This window comes from Apium graveolens, chromosome 3 (genome assembly GCF_009905375.1).
Source record: "Apium graveolens cultivar Ventura chromosome 3, ASM990537v1, whole genome shotgun sequence".
NCBI classification, from domain to species: Eukaryota; Viridiplantae; Streptophyta; class Magnoliopsida; order Apiales; family Apiaceae; genus Apium; species Apium graveolens.
The window spans coordinates 95,338,485-95,352,141 of NC_133649.1; the positions used below are offsets into that span (position 1 = coordinate 95,338,485).

Consider the following 13,657-nt stretch of genomic DNA (forward strand, 5'->3'; position numbering starts at 1 on the left):
AAACTTATCAGACGAGAAAGGCATAACACATTTATTGAACAAAGATTTTCACGATATAGGTAAGTGTCATACGAAAAAAATCACGGCCAATGTATTGTCTCGCTTTACATTATATATCTAATTTTTTTATGTTAAACTTTTACCTATTTTTACATATCGTTATATATAATTTTTTTTTACTTAAAATACACATTTCCGTGCACACACAAGCCGACTTTTTTTGAAAATAATCTATTTATTTTTTGATTGAGAGTAATAGAACATAAATTATATTATTCAAAAATTATATTCCATTTTTTTTTTAAATTATCACTATGTTTTTAAGGATGAAATTCGCTGAGAGAAGCCTTACGTGACCAAATAATATCAATAGAAAGACCAACTTACCCTCTACGCAAGCAGTATAATTTAGACATCACCACTCGAACCAACCACATGGAGCACGTGTAAGACTTGTAAAACTAGTGTATTTAGAACCGCTTTCTTTGATATCAACAAATCTTCGTGTTTTTCATCAACTGACATTTCGCTTCATCTTTCAACTGCCTTATCTACGAATCTAACTAATTAACCATTCTTCACTCCTCTTCTTTCTATCTCTCTGCAAGTAATCCTCAAGGTTTGAACAATATTATTCCTCATGTTTCGGGCTAGAGGAGCAAGGGTAATACCACTATGCCAAGAAGTTGGCGGTAGGTTATTATAGATTTATTGGAATATGTACATGTAAAAGAAATGAATATATGCTGATCAGAGATCTTGTGTTAAAATAGTAGTATTCGTTTTCTGTTTCACATATATTCCCCTTCAATCAGTTACATATATAGTCATTATATTACGACATTAATATCAGAATAAGTACATAGTTACATATACGCAAATAGTGTATATATACATATAGATATTGCCATAGGCATGAGCTGAGGGTAATATGGAAGAAGAAGAGTGGACCGTTGTATGACACAGGACTCGAACAAAAAAAGGTTGCCCTGCAAATTGCTATTGTTATGCTTTGCATATATTTCATGTTACAACATGCACATACAATACATAAGCTTAAAATTTTACATAAGATTATGCATGTTTAAACTGGACTACAGAACTGAAATTATATGAAGAATATTTCGCTTTTAGGTACTCTTGTAGTTCTGTTTAAAACTATAGGTGCATACAGATGTGTATCTATCAAGATTGACTAAATTTAATGAATAAAATTTGTAAACTCGTTTTTTTAGGAATAATTAAGAATCTCTGTAAGCATACTTTTAATCTGCATGCATACTTTGTGGTCCCAAAAGTTTCATTTAATTTGTAATCGCTAGCTAGATTGATTTAAATCTAATGGTAATTACGGTAACGGTATATATTACATATTGCACTACAAAGATGCGTGCATGTGATAAAATACAATATCGAAAAGATGCATTCACGACAAGGGTATTTATTACATTATAAATATTAATCATGCATGGGAGCAAGTATAAATATCAAAATTAAGCTTATTTCTAGATTCGAAAAGCTGTTTTAAAATACCATGTAGAAAGTTTAGTTGGGAAAAATGAATAAAAGTTAAACCAACATGCAGTGTAAATATATTGAAACAAAAATTTGTACATTTTATTTGTGTCAAGAAGGGTATCTTAATTCGATTATTAATGCACTAAATCATTGCTGATCAAGCAGCTCAAAGTTATCCTTATTCCTTGCTGTAAAATAATACTGCAGCTCAAATTTTTGTTTAATATCAAAAAATATTTTTTGATGTCAAATTATAATTATAATTATAATAATTTTATATCTTGTATTGAACTTGCTCTCGGTAATTTTAATGATAATAAGAAGAGCTGCTATATTTCCTCACAGCTGCCATAGATTGTTAGTAATTAAATCACGCATATATATACATGTATAGAGATTAATCTGAGATAGAAAAAAAAAGAGAAAGAACAAACTTTTTTTCACGGTGAAAAAAAGACCAACTTGTTTATGGATATGATTGCAACAATAATAATCAGTAAATATCTTTCAAGGAAAAAGAGATTGCAACAATAATAATCTCTAAATATCTTAACCGAAAAGAAAGAAAGTAAAGAATGCGAAAATCGAGACAAGATACCAAAAAGAATATTTCTGTTGGAAACCCTAACATGGATAGATAATTAAACAGAAATAAAGAAAAGTGAGAAGATCCAGGAGGCGCAAATTGGTGAAGTGTACAACAAGTTGAATCAACTAACCAACCACGATCCCTCCTCAACTTTGCAGATTCATATAACCTCCTTCTTGTTACACCCTAAAACCTTCTTTCTAAATCTTTCTATATTTAGTAAATTCGTATAGTTTCCTTCTCCCTATAAATACCCCCTCCAATCTATCCATTCCAATCACAAGTTAGCAACAACTAACACAAACATATCATTTATACATCAGGTTTGCAATGGCTTGTTTTAGCAACAACACCTGTATTCTTGCTCTACTTTTTCTCTCCTTAGCTCTTGTCTGTAAAGCTAGAGTACTTGATCATGTCAACTATTCTAGAAATAGGCAAGGATTTGTTAGTATTAAGGGATCCCACTTCGCTCACAAAGGCTCTCCGTTTCTCTTCAATGGTTTTAATTCTTACTGGATGATGACTGTTGCCGCAGACCCCAATATGAGGCACCAAGTCACCGAAGTTTTCCGAGATGCCTCTGCTGCGGGCATGTCTGTTTGCCGCACCTGGGCTTTCGCCGATGGCAGCAGTAATGCACTCCAGTTATCCCCGGGCACTTATGACGAACGTGTTTTTCAGGTTAAGAAATTAAATATATATGCATGTAACAACTAATTATAATTAGAGTATATTAATTCTAGATTGTTATTTTGTACTAATGTAATTTATTTTTTTGGAATTTTGGCATGCAGGGCTTGGATTTTGTGATATCTGAAGCAAAAAAATTTAACATTTTCTTGATATTAAGTTTCGTAAACAACTACAAGGACTATGGAGGTAGACCACAGTACGCTCAGTGGGCTCGAAATGCAGGAGTGCAATTAAATAACGATGATGATTTCTATACACATCCGGTAGTTAAAGGGTATTACAGAAATCACGTTCAGGTACATATCATACAAATATATTAGTGTCAATAATCACCCGGCCTTGGATTAATTAAAGTTTCTAACATTCATTCTACATTGCAGAGAGTCATAACACGGATCAACACAATAACGAAAGTGGCCTACAAGGATGATTCAACAGTCATGGCATGGGAGCTCATGAACGAGCCCCGTTGTGATGCGGATTACTCTGGAAAAACAGTAAACGTACGTAGAAATATACGCGTACCTATTTATAATGTGTTTAGCAAGAGTTGTCGCTGCTAATTATAAGTTATCTAATTATATTTGAAAATGATGGCTTCAGGGCTGGGTTCAAGAGATGGCAAGTCTTGTGAAATCAATAGATAGCAAGCATTTGTTAACGATTGGCATGGAAGGATTTTACGGGGACACTATGCCTGAGAAGAAACAGTTCAATCCTGGTTACCAAGTTGGGACTGATTTCATTAGCAACCATCTTATCAAGGAAATCGACTTCGCCACCATACATGCTTACCCTGATATTTGGTAAATTAATCTTTCTTTTCCAATACTTTTTCCGCATATAAATTCTGTGTTATGCCGAGATTAATGTTATAAATGTTTTCATATACAGGTTGGCTAAGCAAACTGAAGATGAACAAATGGCATTCATGGGAAAATGGATGCAAAGCCATAACGCAGATGCACAGGCTATTCTGAAGAAGCCACTGGTAATTGCTGAATTCGGAAAATCGAATAAAGATCCAGGATACACTGTAGGTGGTCGAGATTTATACATGAATGCCGTGTACACAAATATATACAAATTTGCTAGAAATGGAGGAACTCTGGGCGGAAGCCTGGTGTGGCAGGTCTTGGCTCAAGGAATGCAGCCATACGATGATGGTTATGCCATCGTCCTGTCCGAAAATCCGACCACCGGATCGGTGATTTCTCAGCAATCCCATGCCATGTCCACTTTATCTCATTAATCTGGTTAGCACAAATAATTAAGATAAATTGTCATTTAATTAAATTTTCGAATTCTGAAATGTAGGCTAGCTAGAAATTAGCTAGTTTATGAAGTTGTATTGTCAACTGCTCTGTATAAGTAGTAGATTGCATTGTCAACTGCTCTGTCCAAGTAGCAGATTATTCTTGCTTTTTCTAAGTATTACCTAATGGTTCCCTTGTAAGTTATAACGATTACTTTCAATTCAATAAACTTTCTATGCATTATTTCTAGTCATTCGTTGCCAACAAAATGTTCATTATTTCTGGTTCGATCAATGTAGAATACACTCCTCACACACGCATATGTTTGTACTGTGAATGCATATACGTACGTAAAGTTCGACTATCAATGGAACAAAATAACTGTTGTTAAGGCCGTATCTAAGCCATATACTTTTACAATTTAAAGTAAGTGCTGATGTTGGAGTTTATATAAACTTTTTCAATCTAAAAGGTGCGTCTTTTTAGAGCCTAGATTCTAACTTTTTCAGACTCAAATCACTAGAATTTCTAGTAAAATTTTCTTTAATGGAATTTTAAGTTCAAACATATAAACAGGTCCAATTTAATAATCATCTTCAATTTCTTCAGGCTCAGGACCTAAAAACCCATCAATTTTACCAAACTTAGGCCATCTCCGGTGGTTTTTCAAGTTTAAAGCTACTTCATCTTCATTTTTTCGACTTTTTCGCTCTATATTACTGTTCCGTCTTCAACCATAATTTTAAAGTTGACTTACACTTAAACTTTAAACTTAAATTATAAAGATAGATATACACATAGATGCATAGCATGCGAGGGAATCGATTAAAAAACAATAACTTTATATGTACACTACTGCTTCAAATTTGAAGGTGAGCAACTCCAAAAACATCTCTACTCAAACTCCTAACCTTAATTCTGCAAATAAATCATAAAAATCAAGCTCCAAGAAACTCCTAACTTTTCTTCAAATTGTTAGGAGCTGTTATGTCCGCTTTCGGTCATGGACCCTAAATAGATCCTCATGGGTGCATTGAATAGCTGGACTCTCATATGTAGGCTAAAATCATGGATTAATATGACTTGGGCTCATGACATGCGAGCTGCGCTCATGACATGCGAGCTGGGCTCACACTTGCCATCTGGTGTCTACACGCGAGGTGGGCTCAGGTGTCTTCACGCGAGATGGGCTCAGGTGACAGTACTTGAGCTGGGCTCGGTTGCCCACACGCGGGCTGGGCCCATGAGCCCACATCTTATGAAATCAAAGGTAACATTGTATTTATTGATTAAAAAGGAAGGCGGTGCGGGCCGAGGCCACCTCGCGGGTTGAGTTGCTCGTAGATTGAAAGTAATTCATCGATGATTGAGTTGCTCGTAGATTTCGGGACCGACACGGGTTGTTCCTACAATCACGGGAAGGATTGCGGAGATGCCTCGAGATTGTAGGAAGCGTGTGGAGCCGGTTGAGATTTATGTGACTAATTAGCTGAAGGCCTGACTCTATCATGGGCTTGGGCTGCGCGGGCTAAGAGTCCTAACCCTAGCCTATGTGACTTGTTCCCCAAGAACTACGTGAGGCTTGATCCCTATAAATAGGGTACGTAGGCACTTGTATGAGACATGGGTCGACACTTGATAGAGAATAACAAACCCTATTCTTTCTTAAGGAGTCAACATACAAGCTCAGCCACCACCATACCTAACCTTCCTCCGCCTTCAAACACCGTCCTTGATCCTTGTTCAACCCATTAACCTCCAAAATACTGTTATACGAAATTCTCCCTATAACAATTGGCGCTAGAAGGAGGGCTATTTCATCTTAGGGAGAAGAGATGACCAAAGAAGGCAAACAAACGGCGACACCAGGAAGCGGGGGCAAGAAGAAGGACGAGAACGAGGTCGAGCATACGCCCCCAGAGAACCAGGCGCCACTGCCACAAATCTCAACCGTGGATGGGCAGGCGGTTATGACGTATCTCGAAGGGCTAGCCGATCAGATGAATCAGATCAATGCCCGGATGTCAAGGGTAGAGAGAAGCTCGGTCCAGAACGCCAAGCGTAAGGCGCGCCGCCTCAAGGTCTCTCAGCGTAGCTGGAAGGGCAAAGGTCCTCAGAAAAAGTTGATCCATGATTTTGATGACGCAACGACTGAGACCAAGCAGAGGAAAATGCATCGTATGGAGAGAAAGACATACCCCAAGGTCATGATGAGCGGGGCAGAAGCCAGCTTCGTCTGAGGCGAGGTCGACTGGCGTGCTAGACCGTGTGGGTAAAAAGCTAAGTGAGCATGATATCAGGCTTAAATTAGAGAATTGCAAGAAGGAGAGAGAAGAGAAAGAACCCGTGGATCAGAGAGGCTCGAAGAGAGAACGGACAGCGACTCCTCCGGAAAGACGTCAACACACCTCGCCCAGGAGGCAGGAGCGACGTAGGCGCAGAGACAATCATGAAGATGAGTCGCAAGTATGAGCCGAAGGAGGGAGATTCCGTGAACGACCTCGGGACTCACACCATTCTAGTAACGCGGGTGGTGACAGAGAGGGAGAAGTTGTTAGAGTAAGAGACCTGAGGAGGATCTTAGATGAGATGGAGCGAGAGAAGAGGGGACCTCCAAGCTCGGTTGCCCCTTCTCCGTTCACGGTTGCCATCCGATCATCCCCCATGCCTCATGTATTTAGGCAGAACCCCGACCTTCTATTCAACGGCGAAGCCGACCCGGCGGAATACCTTATACAATTTAACACTGAGATGGAAGTCTATCAGGGGCCGGAGATGACCCGCTGCAGACTCTTCGCGGCATCACTCAGAGGTAGTGCCCAACAATGGTTCTCCAAGTTGGGGCCTGCTAGCATAATAACATGGCGTCAATTGGAGGACCTGTTCGTCAGACAATTTCAGTCCACCCTCCACTACTCACCTCATATGGCCACGTTAGCTAATATCAAGCAAAGGAAGGGGGAGCCCCTGGCAGAATACTTTCGTCGGTTCAACGCCGAAGTCCCCAAGGTAAGGGGAGCCAGTGAGGAGACTATCAAGAACTTCTTGATTGCAGGGTTGAAAGAAGGGTCGAAATTCTGGAAGAGCCTCCAAGCGAGTGAGCCGAGAACCTTGGCTGAGTTCTATGAGCAAGCAGAACCCTTTAAGAGGGTAGAGAAGTCGATGAGAGAGCTGAAAATCAGCGAGAATTATCGAGATAAAAGAGACCGGTGTTCGAGCCCTGATGAGAGGAGAAAAACGTATCGATGTAGCTCAATCCCCAAAAAGTCTGCCCGAGGTAAAGAGATAAACAAAGATTCGGGGAGACCTTATACAAGCAAATGGCAGACACACACCCCTCTGGTAGCCTCTATAGACTACATATATGCTAACTATGCTGGGAAGGGGGTATTCAGGAAGGCAACCCCTCTCACAGACTATAATAAGAGGGACACTTCGAAGTATTGCGCATACCATGAGGCCACGGGGCACGATACAGCTGATTGCAGATAATTGAAGGATGAAATTGAGACGTTGATAAGGAAAGGGAAGCTTACAGAATGGGTTGTCAAGGAGGTTCCAAGGCATAGAACTGATTACCACACTGTCCCTCCTCCACCCCCAGAAGATAAAGAGAGGGTACCTCGGGCCGAAAGCATTCATATTATTCTAGGCGGGTCTCACATTGGTGAAGACATCCGGAAGGCGATGGATATGTATGCCCGAGAAGCAAAAGAAAAACCCCTCACCAACGTCAACCATCTGAGCCAAAGGCCCCCCGGAGCTCTTTGAAAGAGAGGCTGATGACATCGTGTTTAGGGAGAACGATGCCAAATGGGTTGCATTACCCTCATACAGATGCCCTGGTTATAAAAATGAAGATTGGGATGGTGAATGTCCATCGAGCAATGGTGGATACCGGGAGCTCGGCTGACGTTTTGACCTATGATGCCTACAAGAAGCTGGGATTGTGGGATAGAGAATTAACCTCGACAGGTGGACATCTATACCGGTTCACGGGGAACTCGATCGGAGTAAAATAGATAATTCGGCTCCCGGTTACCATAGGAGAAGAGCCCTAGGTGGCCACCCAGATCGCTATGTTCACGGTTGTCGATCAGCCTTGTGCCTACAATGTTATAGTGGGTAGACCCCTTATGAGGGCAATGAGGATGGTGACCTCGATCCATCACATGACGGTAAAATTCCCAACCCCCACGGGGGTAGGCTTCTTGAAAAGCTATCAATATGAGTCAAGGGTCTGCTACAACCAGGCACTCAGGGCGGCTGAGTCAGAAAATGCATCAAAGGAAATGGTCCAACCGGGTGAAGACGATGTTCTCATGGAAGAAGCAGAGGGCAAGAAGAGAGTACGCCCTGAGGGACATGAGACTTGTAACCTGATTTCAATCGAGGAGTTGCACGAGAACTATTTCGAGCACATGGGGATTCAGCTGGAACCACGCCCAGGGGCCTAGCTGATGGAAGCCTCTCAGCCTATCATGTTGATACAAGAAGGGATTGTGGAAGAAGCAAGTGATGAAGAAGAGAGCCCAGAATAAATCACTGCAAGACTCAAGAAAAGGAAATGTGCACGTGAAGAAATGACAACAACTATGGATCTTCCCTACGGAATCACTCGTACTGTCACTACGGCCTTTGTGCACTTGATAAATCCAGCACGAGCTCACCGCCCCGAGCTCGAGGACATGGAAGGCTTAACAATCACGGAAGTGGAAAAATCTAGGGAGGCTCGAGCAGACTTAGATCCGAGAATGCCCCCAATGATTGAGAGGGATGGGGCCGCAGAAGACACAATCCCGATCCTAGTAAACCCAAATAATCCCTTAAAGGTACTCAGAATAGGCTCTAACCTAAGTCCTGACTTAAGGGAAGATTTAGCCCGCTTCCTAAGGGGAAATTTGGATGTCTTTTCATGGTCACTCTGATATGATAGGGATCGACCCGAATATTATGTGCCACCGGCTCAACTTGGACCCGAAAAAGAAGGGGTTGAGACAGAAGAGATGGCCAATTAGTGGAGAAAGGGCAGAGGCCCTCAGAGAAGAAGTAGATAGACTAATGGAGGCGGAGCTTGTAGGGGAAGCCTTCTACCCCATATGGCTGGCCAACCCCCGTGCTTGTCAAGAAGCCCAATGGAAAATGGAGGACGTGTGTGGACTTCACCGACCTGAACAAAGCTTGCCCGAAGGATAGTTTTCCTCTACCCCGAATCGACCAGCTGGTTGATTCCACGGCCGGGCACGCACTGTTTAGCTTTATGGATGCTTATTCGGGATATAACCAAATCCCCATGTATGGGCCAGATCAGGAGCACACCTCCTTTATTACTGATCGGGGCCTCTACTGTTACATCGGGATGCCCTTCGGGCTCCTTAATGCTGGGGCAACGTATCAAAGGCTGGTGAACAAGATGTTCAAACATCAGTTGGGAAAGACCATGAAGGCCTATGTAGATGATATACTTATGAAGTCAAAGGAAGCAAAGGATCATGTCCTCCACCTATCAGAAATGTTTCAGATCCTAAGAAAGTACAGGATGAATCTCAACCCCCAGAAATGTGTGTTCAGGGTCGAATCAGGAAAGTTTTTGGGATTTATTGTCAACCATAGAGGCATTGAGGCCAACCCCACCAAGATACGATCCCTACTCGAGATGAGATCCCCTAGACGGGTGAAGGATGTTCAAAGCTTAACGGGGCGAGTGGCAGCTTTAAACCGCTTCATCTCAAAATCCTAGGACAAATGCCAGGAGTTCTTTAAAGCGATTAAAGGAGTGGGGAAGAATTTTGAGTGGACAGAAAAGTGTGAAGAAGCCTTTCAGAACATAAAGAAGCATCTCAGCAGCCCTCCAATATTGTCCAACCCAAGGGAAGGAGAGACTCTGGTCCTATACTTGGCCGTTTCTGACTTCACAGTGAGTGCGATATTGGTTCAAGAGGAGGATGGTATCCAGCTCCCAGTGTATTATGTGAGTAAAAGGCTGGCCGATGCGGAGACTCGGTACACAAGCCTCGAGAAATTAGCATATGCCCTAATCCTGGCCTCCCGAAAGCTCAGGCCCTATTTTCAGGCGCACAAGATAGAAGTGCGAACCTCCTACCCCCTCAGGCAAGTGATGCACAAACCGGAGTCTTCCGGTCGAATGCTGAAGTGGACGGTTGAGCTCGGCCAATTCGAGGTGGATTATAAGCCAATGACCGCAATCAAAGGCCAAGCCCTGGCCGATTTTATGCTAGAATTTCCTTCACACCAGGAAGTGGAGCCAGGAGCCCTTGTTGTCATACCTAGTACAGAAGAAGTCAGGCTGGAGAGCCAAAATAGTGCCCCATGGTGGAGCTTATTCGTAGACGGAGCCTCTAATGGTGATGGTGCTGGAATTGAGTTAATCAGTCCGGAGGCGCACAAGATCAGACGCGCGACCCATCTGGCCTTTCATGCAACCAACAATGATGCTGAGTATGAGGCCCTGATCAACGGTCTCAAGCTAGCTTTGGAAATGAAGGTGGAGAATTTGAATGTGTTTAGTGACTCTATGATTGTGGTCTATCAGATAAACGGGGGGTATCAAGCTAAGGGGCCGAGAACGGAGCTTTACCTGAAGTGTGCGCTAAGGATAATCGTAAGGTTCAATGAGGTGAGACTCGAACTAATCCCGTACGGGCAGAATGAAGGCGTAGACGAGCTAGCTAAACTCGGCTCGCGTCATGAGGCCACCGTGCTAGGGGTCGTGCCCCTTGATATACAGAGGTAGCCTAGTGTGCACGAGCACGAGGTGGGCAGCCTCAGTGATAACCTCGACCCCACGTGGATGACACATATCTTAGCCTACATAAAAGAAGGTTCACTTCCGGATGAAAAGAATGAGGCAAGGAGGATGAGATACAAAGCAGCCCGCTATGTGACATACGATGGGGTCCTATACAGAAGAGGATTCAGTATACCCCTCCTCAAGTGTATAGATGGGGAGGAGTGCAATTATATCCTAAGGGAAGTACACAAGGGCATTTGTTGCAATCACTTGGGGGTAGCTCTCTAGCTCAGAAAATATTCCTTCAAGGTAACTATTGGCCAACTATGAAAAAAGATGCCTTTGAATTCTCCCGAGCCTGTGATAAGTGTCAGCGATATGTCAATTATTATAACAGACCCATGGCGCCCCTCACATCCCTCATGATCCCATGGCCCTTTGCTATGTGGGGAATTGATCTAATTGGAGAACTCCCGAAGGCCAAGGGGGGTGTCAAGTTTGCGGTGGTTGCAGTGGATTACTTCACTAAGAGGGTAGAGGCCGGACCTCCAGCCACCATCTCGGCAAGAAAGCTCAGGGAGTTTGTGCACAAGGCTATTGTGTGCCGCTATGGCGTCCCTTATAAGTTGATATCTGACAACGGGAAATAGTTCGATAGCAAGAAAATGCGGGAATTTTGTGAGCAGCTAGGGATTCAGATGAGTTTTAGTGCGGTTTGCCACCCCCAAAGTAACGGGCAGACAGAGGCTGTTAACAAGATCATTAAGCACACCTTGAAGGCAAAGCTTGAAGAGAGAAAAGGGACATGGCCAGAAGAGCTCGCCCAGGTCCTATGATCTTACAACACGACACCCCGAACTACAACTGGAGACCCCTTTTTCTCTGGTGTATGGGCGTGAAGCTATGGTGCCTGTTGAAGTGGGGGTAGGATCTTTTCGGAGGGACAACTATGACTCAGAGGCAAATGAGGTCAACCATCGGCTCTATTTGGACATGATCGAAGAAACTCGGAAAGATGCTCAGATCAGGATAACAGCATATCAGCAGAGGATAGCTAAGCACTACAACAGTAAGGTTAGATCCCGAACTTTTAAGGTAGGAGATTTAGTTCTGCGCCGGGTCATGCCGAACACCAAGGTGGTGAGACACGGAGTCTTTGGAGCGAATTGGGAAGGCCCCTACAAGATAAAGTCGGTGCTCTGGGAGGGAACCTACCACCTCAATGATATGCAAGACAAGTTGATCCCGGGAGCCTGGAACGCGGAACACCTCCACAAATATTATCAGTAATCTTATTATTTTCAGACTTAGTACTATCTTACAATACTCCTAAGTCTTGGGGGGTAGTGCCATATAGGTGCCTCTCTGAGACCACAAATATGTACTCCTTTCACTTTCCATTATCTTTGAATGAATGATTGATATCTATTTTGTACACTTGATATTTTAACTCCTGTTAATAGATTAAATATTCAGCAGGGGAGCCCATTCTTGGGAACCCATGCGAGGACATAATGGTTGTTTTATTAACATGTTAAAATCACAAGTCAGGACGGGCCCCGGCCCACTTGACAACAAGTATAGGAAATGAGCTGGGCCACGACCCGCTTAGAAAGATATAAGCGTAAAGCAGATAAAAGATGAAGATAAAAAGAGGTATAGGCCCACGATGCGAGCCCATATCCCGGCTCGCAGGACTACAAATGGGACCTAGAGAGCCCAGCCCTCAATCAAGCATGGCCCGGCTCGCATTATGCGAGGTGAGGATACTTGAGCAAATGGCGAGCCTATTTTCCCGGCTCGCTAGTGCAAGAACGCGTGTAAAAAACTTGTGAGTTAGTAATGATGCGAGCCTGTTCCACTTAGCATTCTTTGTTAATTTTGTTTGATTGAACAAATGACATGAGCTGATTAATTAGGCTCGCTGTGAAGGTATAACGCCCGCCATACGCGGCCAGGGTTATGATAACTTTTGGTCAGTAGAGGCATGATAAGTTTACACAAAAGTAAGGAAACTAGCTAACACAATAAAGATGAATACGGGCATAAAAGACTTTGAAATTTTATATAAATAAAAGGAAAATAAGTTATGCCCCAAGGAAGAATATTTTAAATACAAACGCGAGGCAAGAAGGGTGCCCGCTTAGCCAGTCAAAAGTCTAGTTTCAAGATAAAATTAATCTAAGGGTTATCAGCCTTCTTCTCCTGAGCTTCATCAGCCACGACCCGGGCCTGCTCAGCTGTGAGCCAGGCCTCCTCGGCAATCTGGGCATCCCGCTCCATCTCCAGCTTCAGCTTCTCGGTATGCCTAGCCGTGCCCGCACCCAAAGCTGCCCAATTAAAATCAGGAACCTTACTATAAAGATTTTCATGAAGTTCTTGGCCACCAGGTTCCTAGCATCAGCGAGGGCGGCCTCACGGTCCTTGGTCAGGGCAGAAACTGACCCCTCCATCTCGAGCACCCTCTCCTCGAGGCCATCCTTCTCCTTCTTACACGCCTCCTTATGCTCCCTTAAAGCCTTTTCATTGAGCAGCATTCAGGTTAAGTAACTTCTGATTATAGCTGTTCACCAGCGTAAATTTCTCCTGCCCATACTCAGCGACCTTACTCTGAAGAGATTTAACTTTAGACTCAAGCTTTGTGTTGGTCTGGACGAGGACTCACATCTCTCGAGCCTTAGACAGCTGACGGTAATACACCTCAGCTGCGGCCCGGGACAGTGCGTCCTGATTTACCTTGAGAGCTTAAGAAAACCAATCCTTCATATCCTGGTCGGTGATGTGAGCTTGAGCGAGCCCAAAGGTGGTCGCGACCATGTTGGAAGAAGAAGAAGTAGGGAGAGGGGC

The 13,657-nt window shown here is 43.1% G+C and overlaps 5 protein-coding genes across 5 annotated transcripts; all 5 read left to right on the forward strand.

Moving 5' to 3' along the window:
• The first annotated feature begins 2,401 nt into the window (after window positions 1-2,401).
• On the forward strand, window positions 2,402-4,225 carry LOC141710822 (mannan endo-1,4-beta-mannosidase 5-like). The gene is made up of 5 exons (XM_074513343.1): window positions 2,402-2,791; window positions 2,905-3,099; window positions 3,184-3,306; window positions 3,407-3,609; window positions 3,698-4,225. The coding sequence occupies exons 1-5, from the start codon at window positions 2,438-2,440 to the stop codon at window positions 4,053-4,055; spliced, it is 1,233 nt and encodes a 410-aa protein (XP_074369444.1). The 5' UTR covers window positions 2,402-2,437; the 3' UTR covers window positions 4,056-4,225.
• Window positions 4,226-6,648: 2,423 nt separating this feature from the next.
• Window positions 6,649-7,551, forward strand: LOC141714449 (uncharacterized). Its single transcript, XM_074517968.1, has one exon. It carries the CDS (start codon window positions 6,649-6,651, stop codon window positions 7,549-7,551), a length of 903 nt encoding a protein of 300 aa, XP_074374069.1.
• A 1,103-nt stretch (window positions 7,552-8,654) lies between these two features.
• LOC141714450 (uncharacterized) lies at window positions 8,655-10,813 on the forward strand. Its single transcript, XM_074517969.1, has 2 exons — window positions 8,655-8,891; window positions 9,800-10,813. The coding sequence occupies exons 1-2, from the start codon at window positions 8,655-8,657 to the stop codon at window positions 10,811-10,813; spliced, it is 1,251 nt and encodes a 416-aa protein (XP_074374070.1).
• Window positions 10,814-11,211: 398 nt separating this feature from the next.
• Window positions 11,212-11,646, forward strand: LOC141714451 (uncharacterized). Its single transcript, XM_074517970.1, has 2 exons — window positions 11,212-11,409; window positions 11,497-11,646. Exons 1-2 carry the CDS (start codon window positions 11,212-11,214, stop codon window positions 11,644-11,646), a joined length of 348 nt encoding a protein of 115 aa, XP_074374071.1.
• A 67-nt stretch (window positions 11,647-11,713) lies between these two features.
• On the forward strand, window positions 11,714-12,100 carry LOC141714452 (uncharacterized). Its single transcript, XM_074517971.1, has one exon. The coding sequence runs from the start codon at window positions 11,714-11,716 to the stop codon at window positions 12,098-12,100; it is 387 nt and encodes a 128-aa protein (XP_074374072.1).
• Window positions 12,101-13,657: the final 1,557 nt, after the last annotated feature.

Bases quoted from the DNA above. Each gene is read 5' to 3' on its own strand.
- LOC141710822 (XM_074513343.1), top strand. From the start codon at position 2,438: ATGGCTTGTTTTAGCAACAACACCTGTATTCTTGCTCTACTTTTTCTC. The intron at 2,792-2,904 runs GTTAAGAAATTA...TTTGGCATGCAG, and splicing joins ATGACGAACGTGTTTTTCAG to GGCTTGGATTTTGTGATATC. The intron at 3,610-3,697 runs GTAAATTAATCT...TTTCATATACAG, and splicing joins CATGCTTACCCTGATATTTG to GTTGGCTAAGCAAACTGAAG.
- LOC141714450 (XM_074517969.1), top strand. From the start codon at position 8,655: ATGGATCTTCCCTACGGAATCACTCGTACTGTCACTACGGCCTTTGTG. The intron at 8,892-9,799 runs GTACTCAGAATA...TCAAAATCCTAG, and splicing joins ACCCAAATAATCCCTTAAAG to GACAAATGCCAGGAGTTCTT.
- LOC141714452 (XM_074517971.1), top strand. From the start codon at position 11,714: ATGGTGCCTGTTGAAGTGGGGGTAGGATCTTTTCGGAGGGACAACTAT.
- LOC141714451 (XM_074517970.1), top strand. From the start codon at position 11,212: ATGGCGCCCCTCACATCCCTCATGATCCCATGGCCCTTTGCTATGTGG. The intron at 11,410-11,496 runs GTGTGCCGCTAT...TTTTGTGAGCAG, and splicing joins AGTTTGTGCACAAGGCTATT to CTAGGGATTCAGATGAGTTT.
- LOC141714449 (XM_074517968.1), top strand. From the start codon at position 6,649: ATGGAGCGAGAGAAGAGGGGACCTCCAAGCTCGGTTGCCCCTTCTCCG.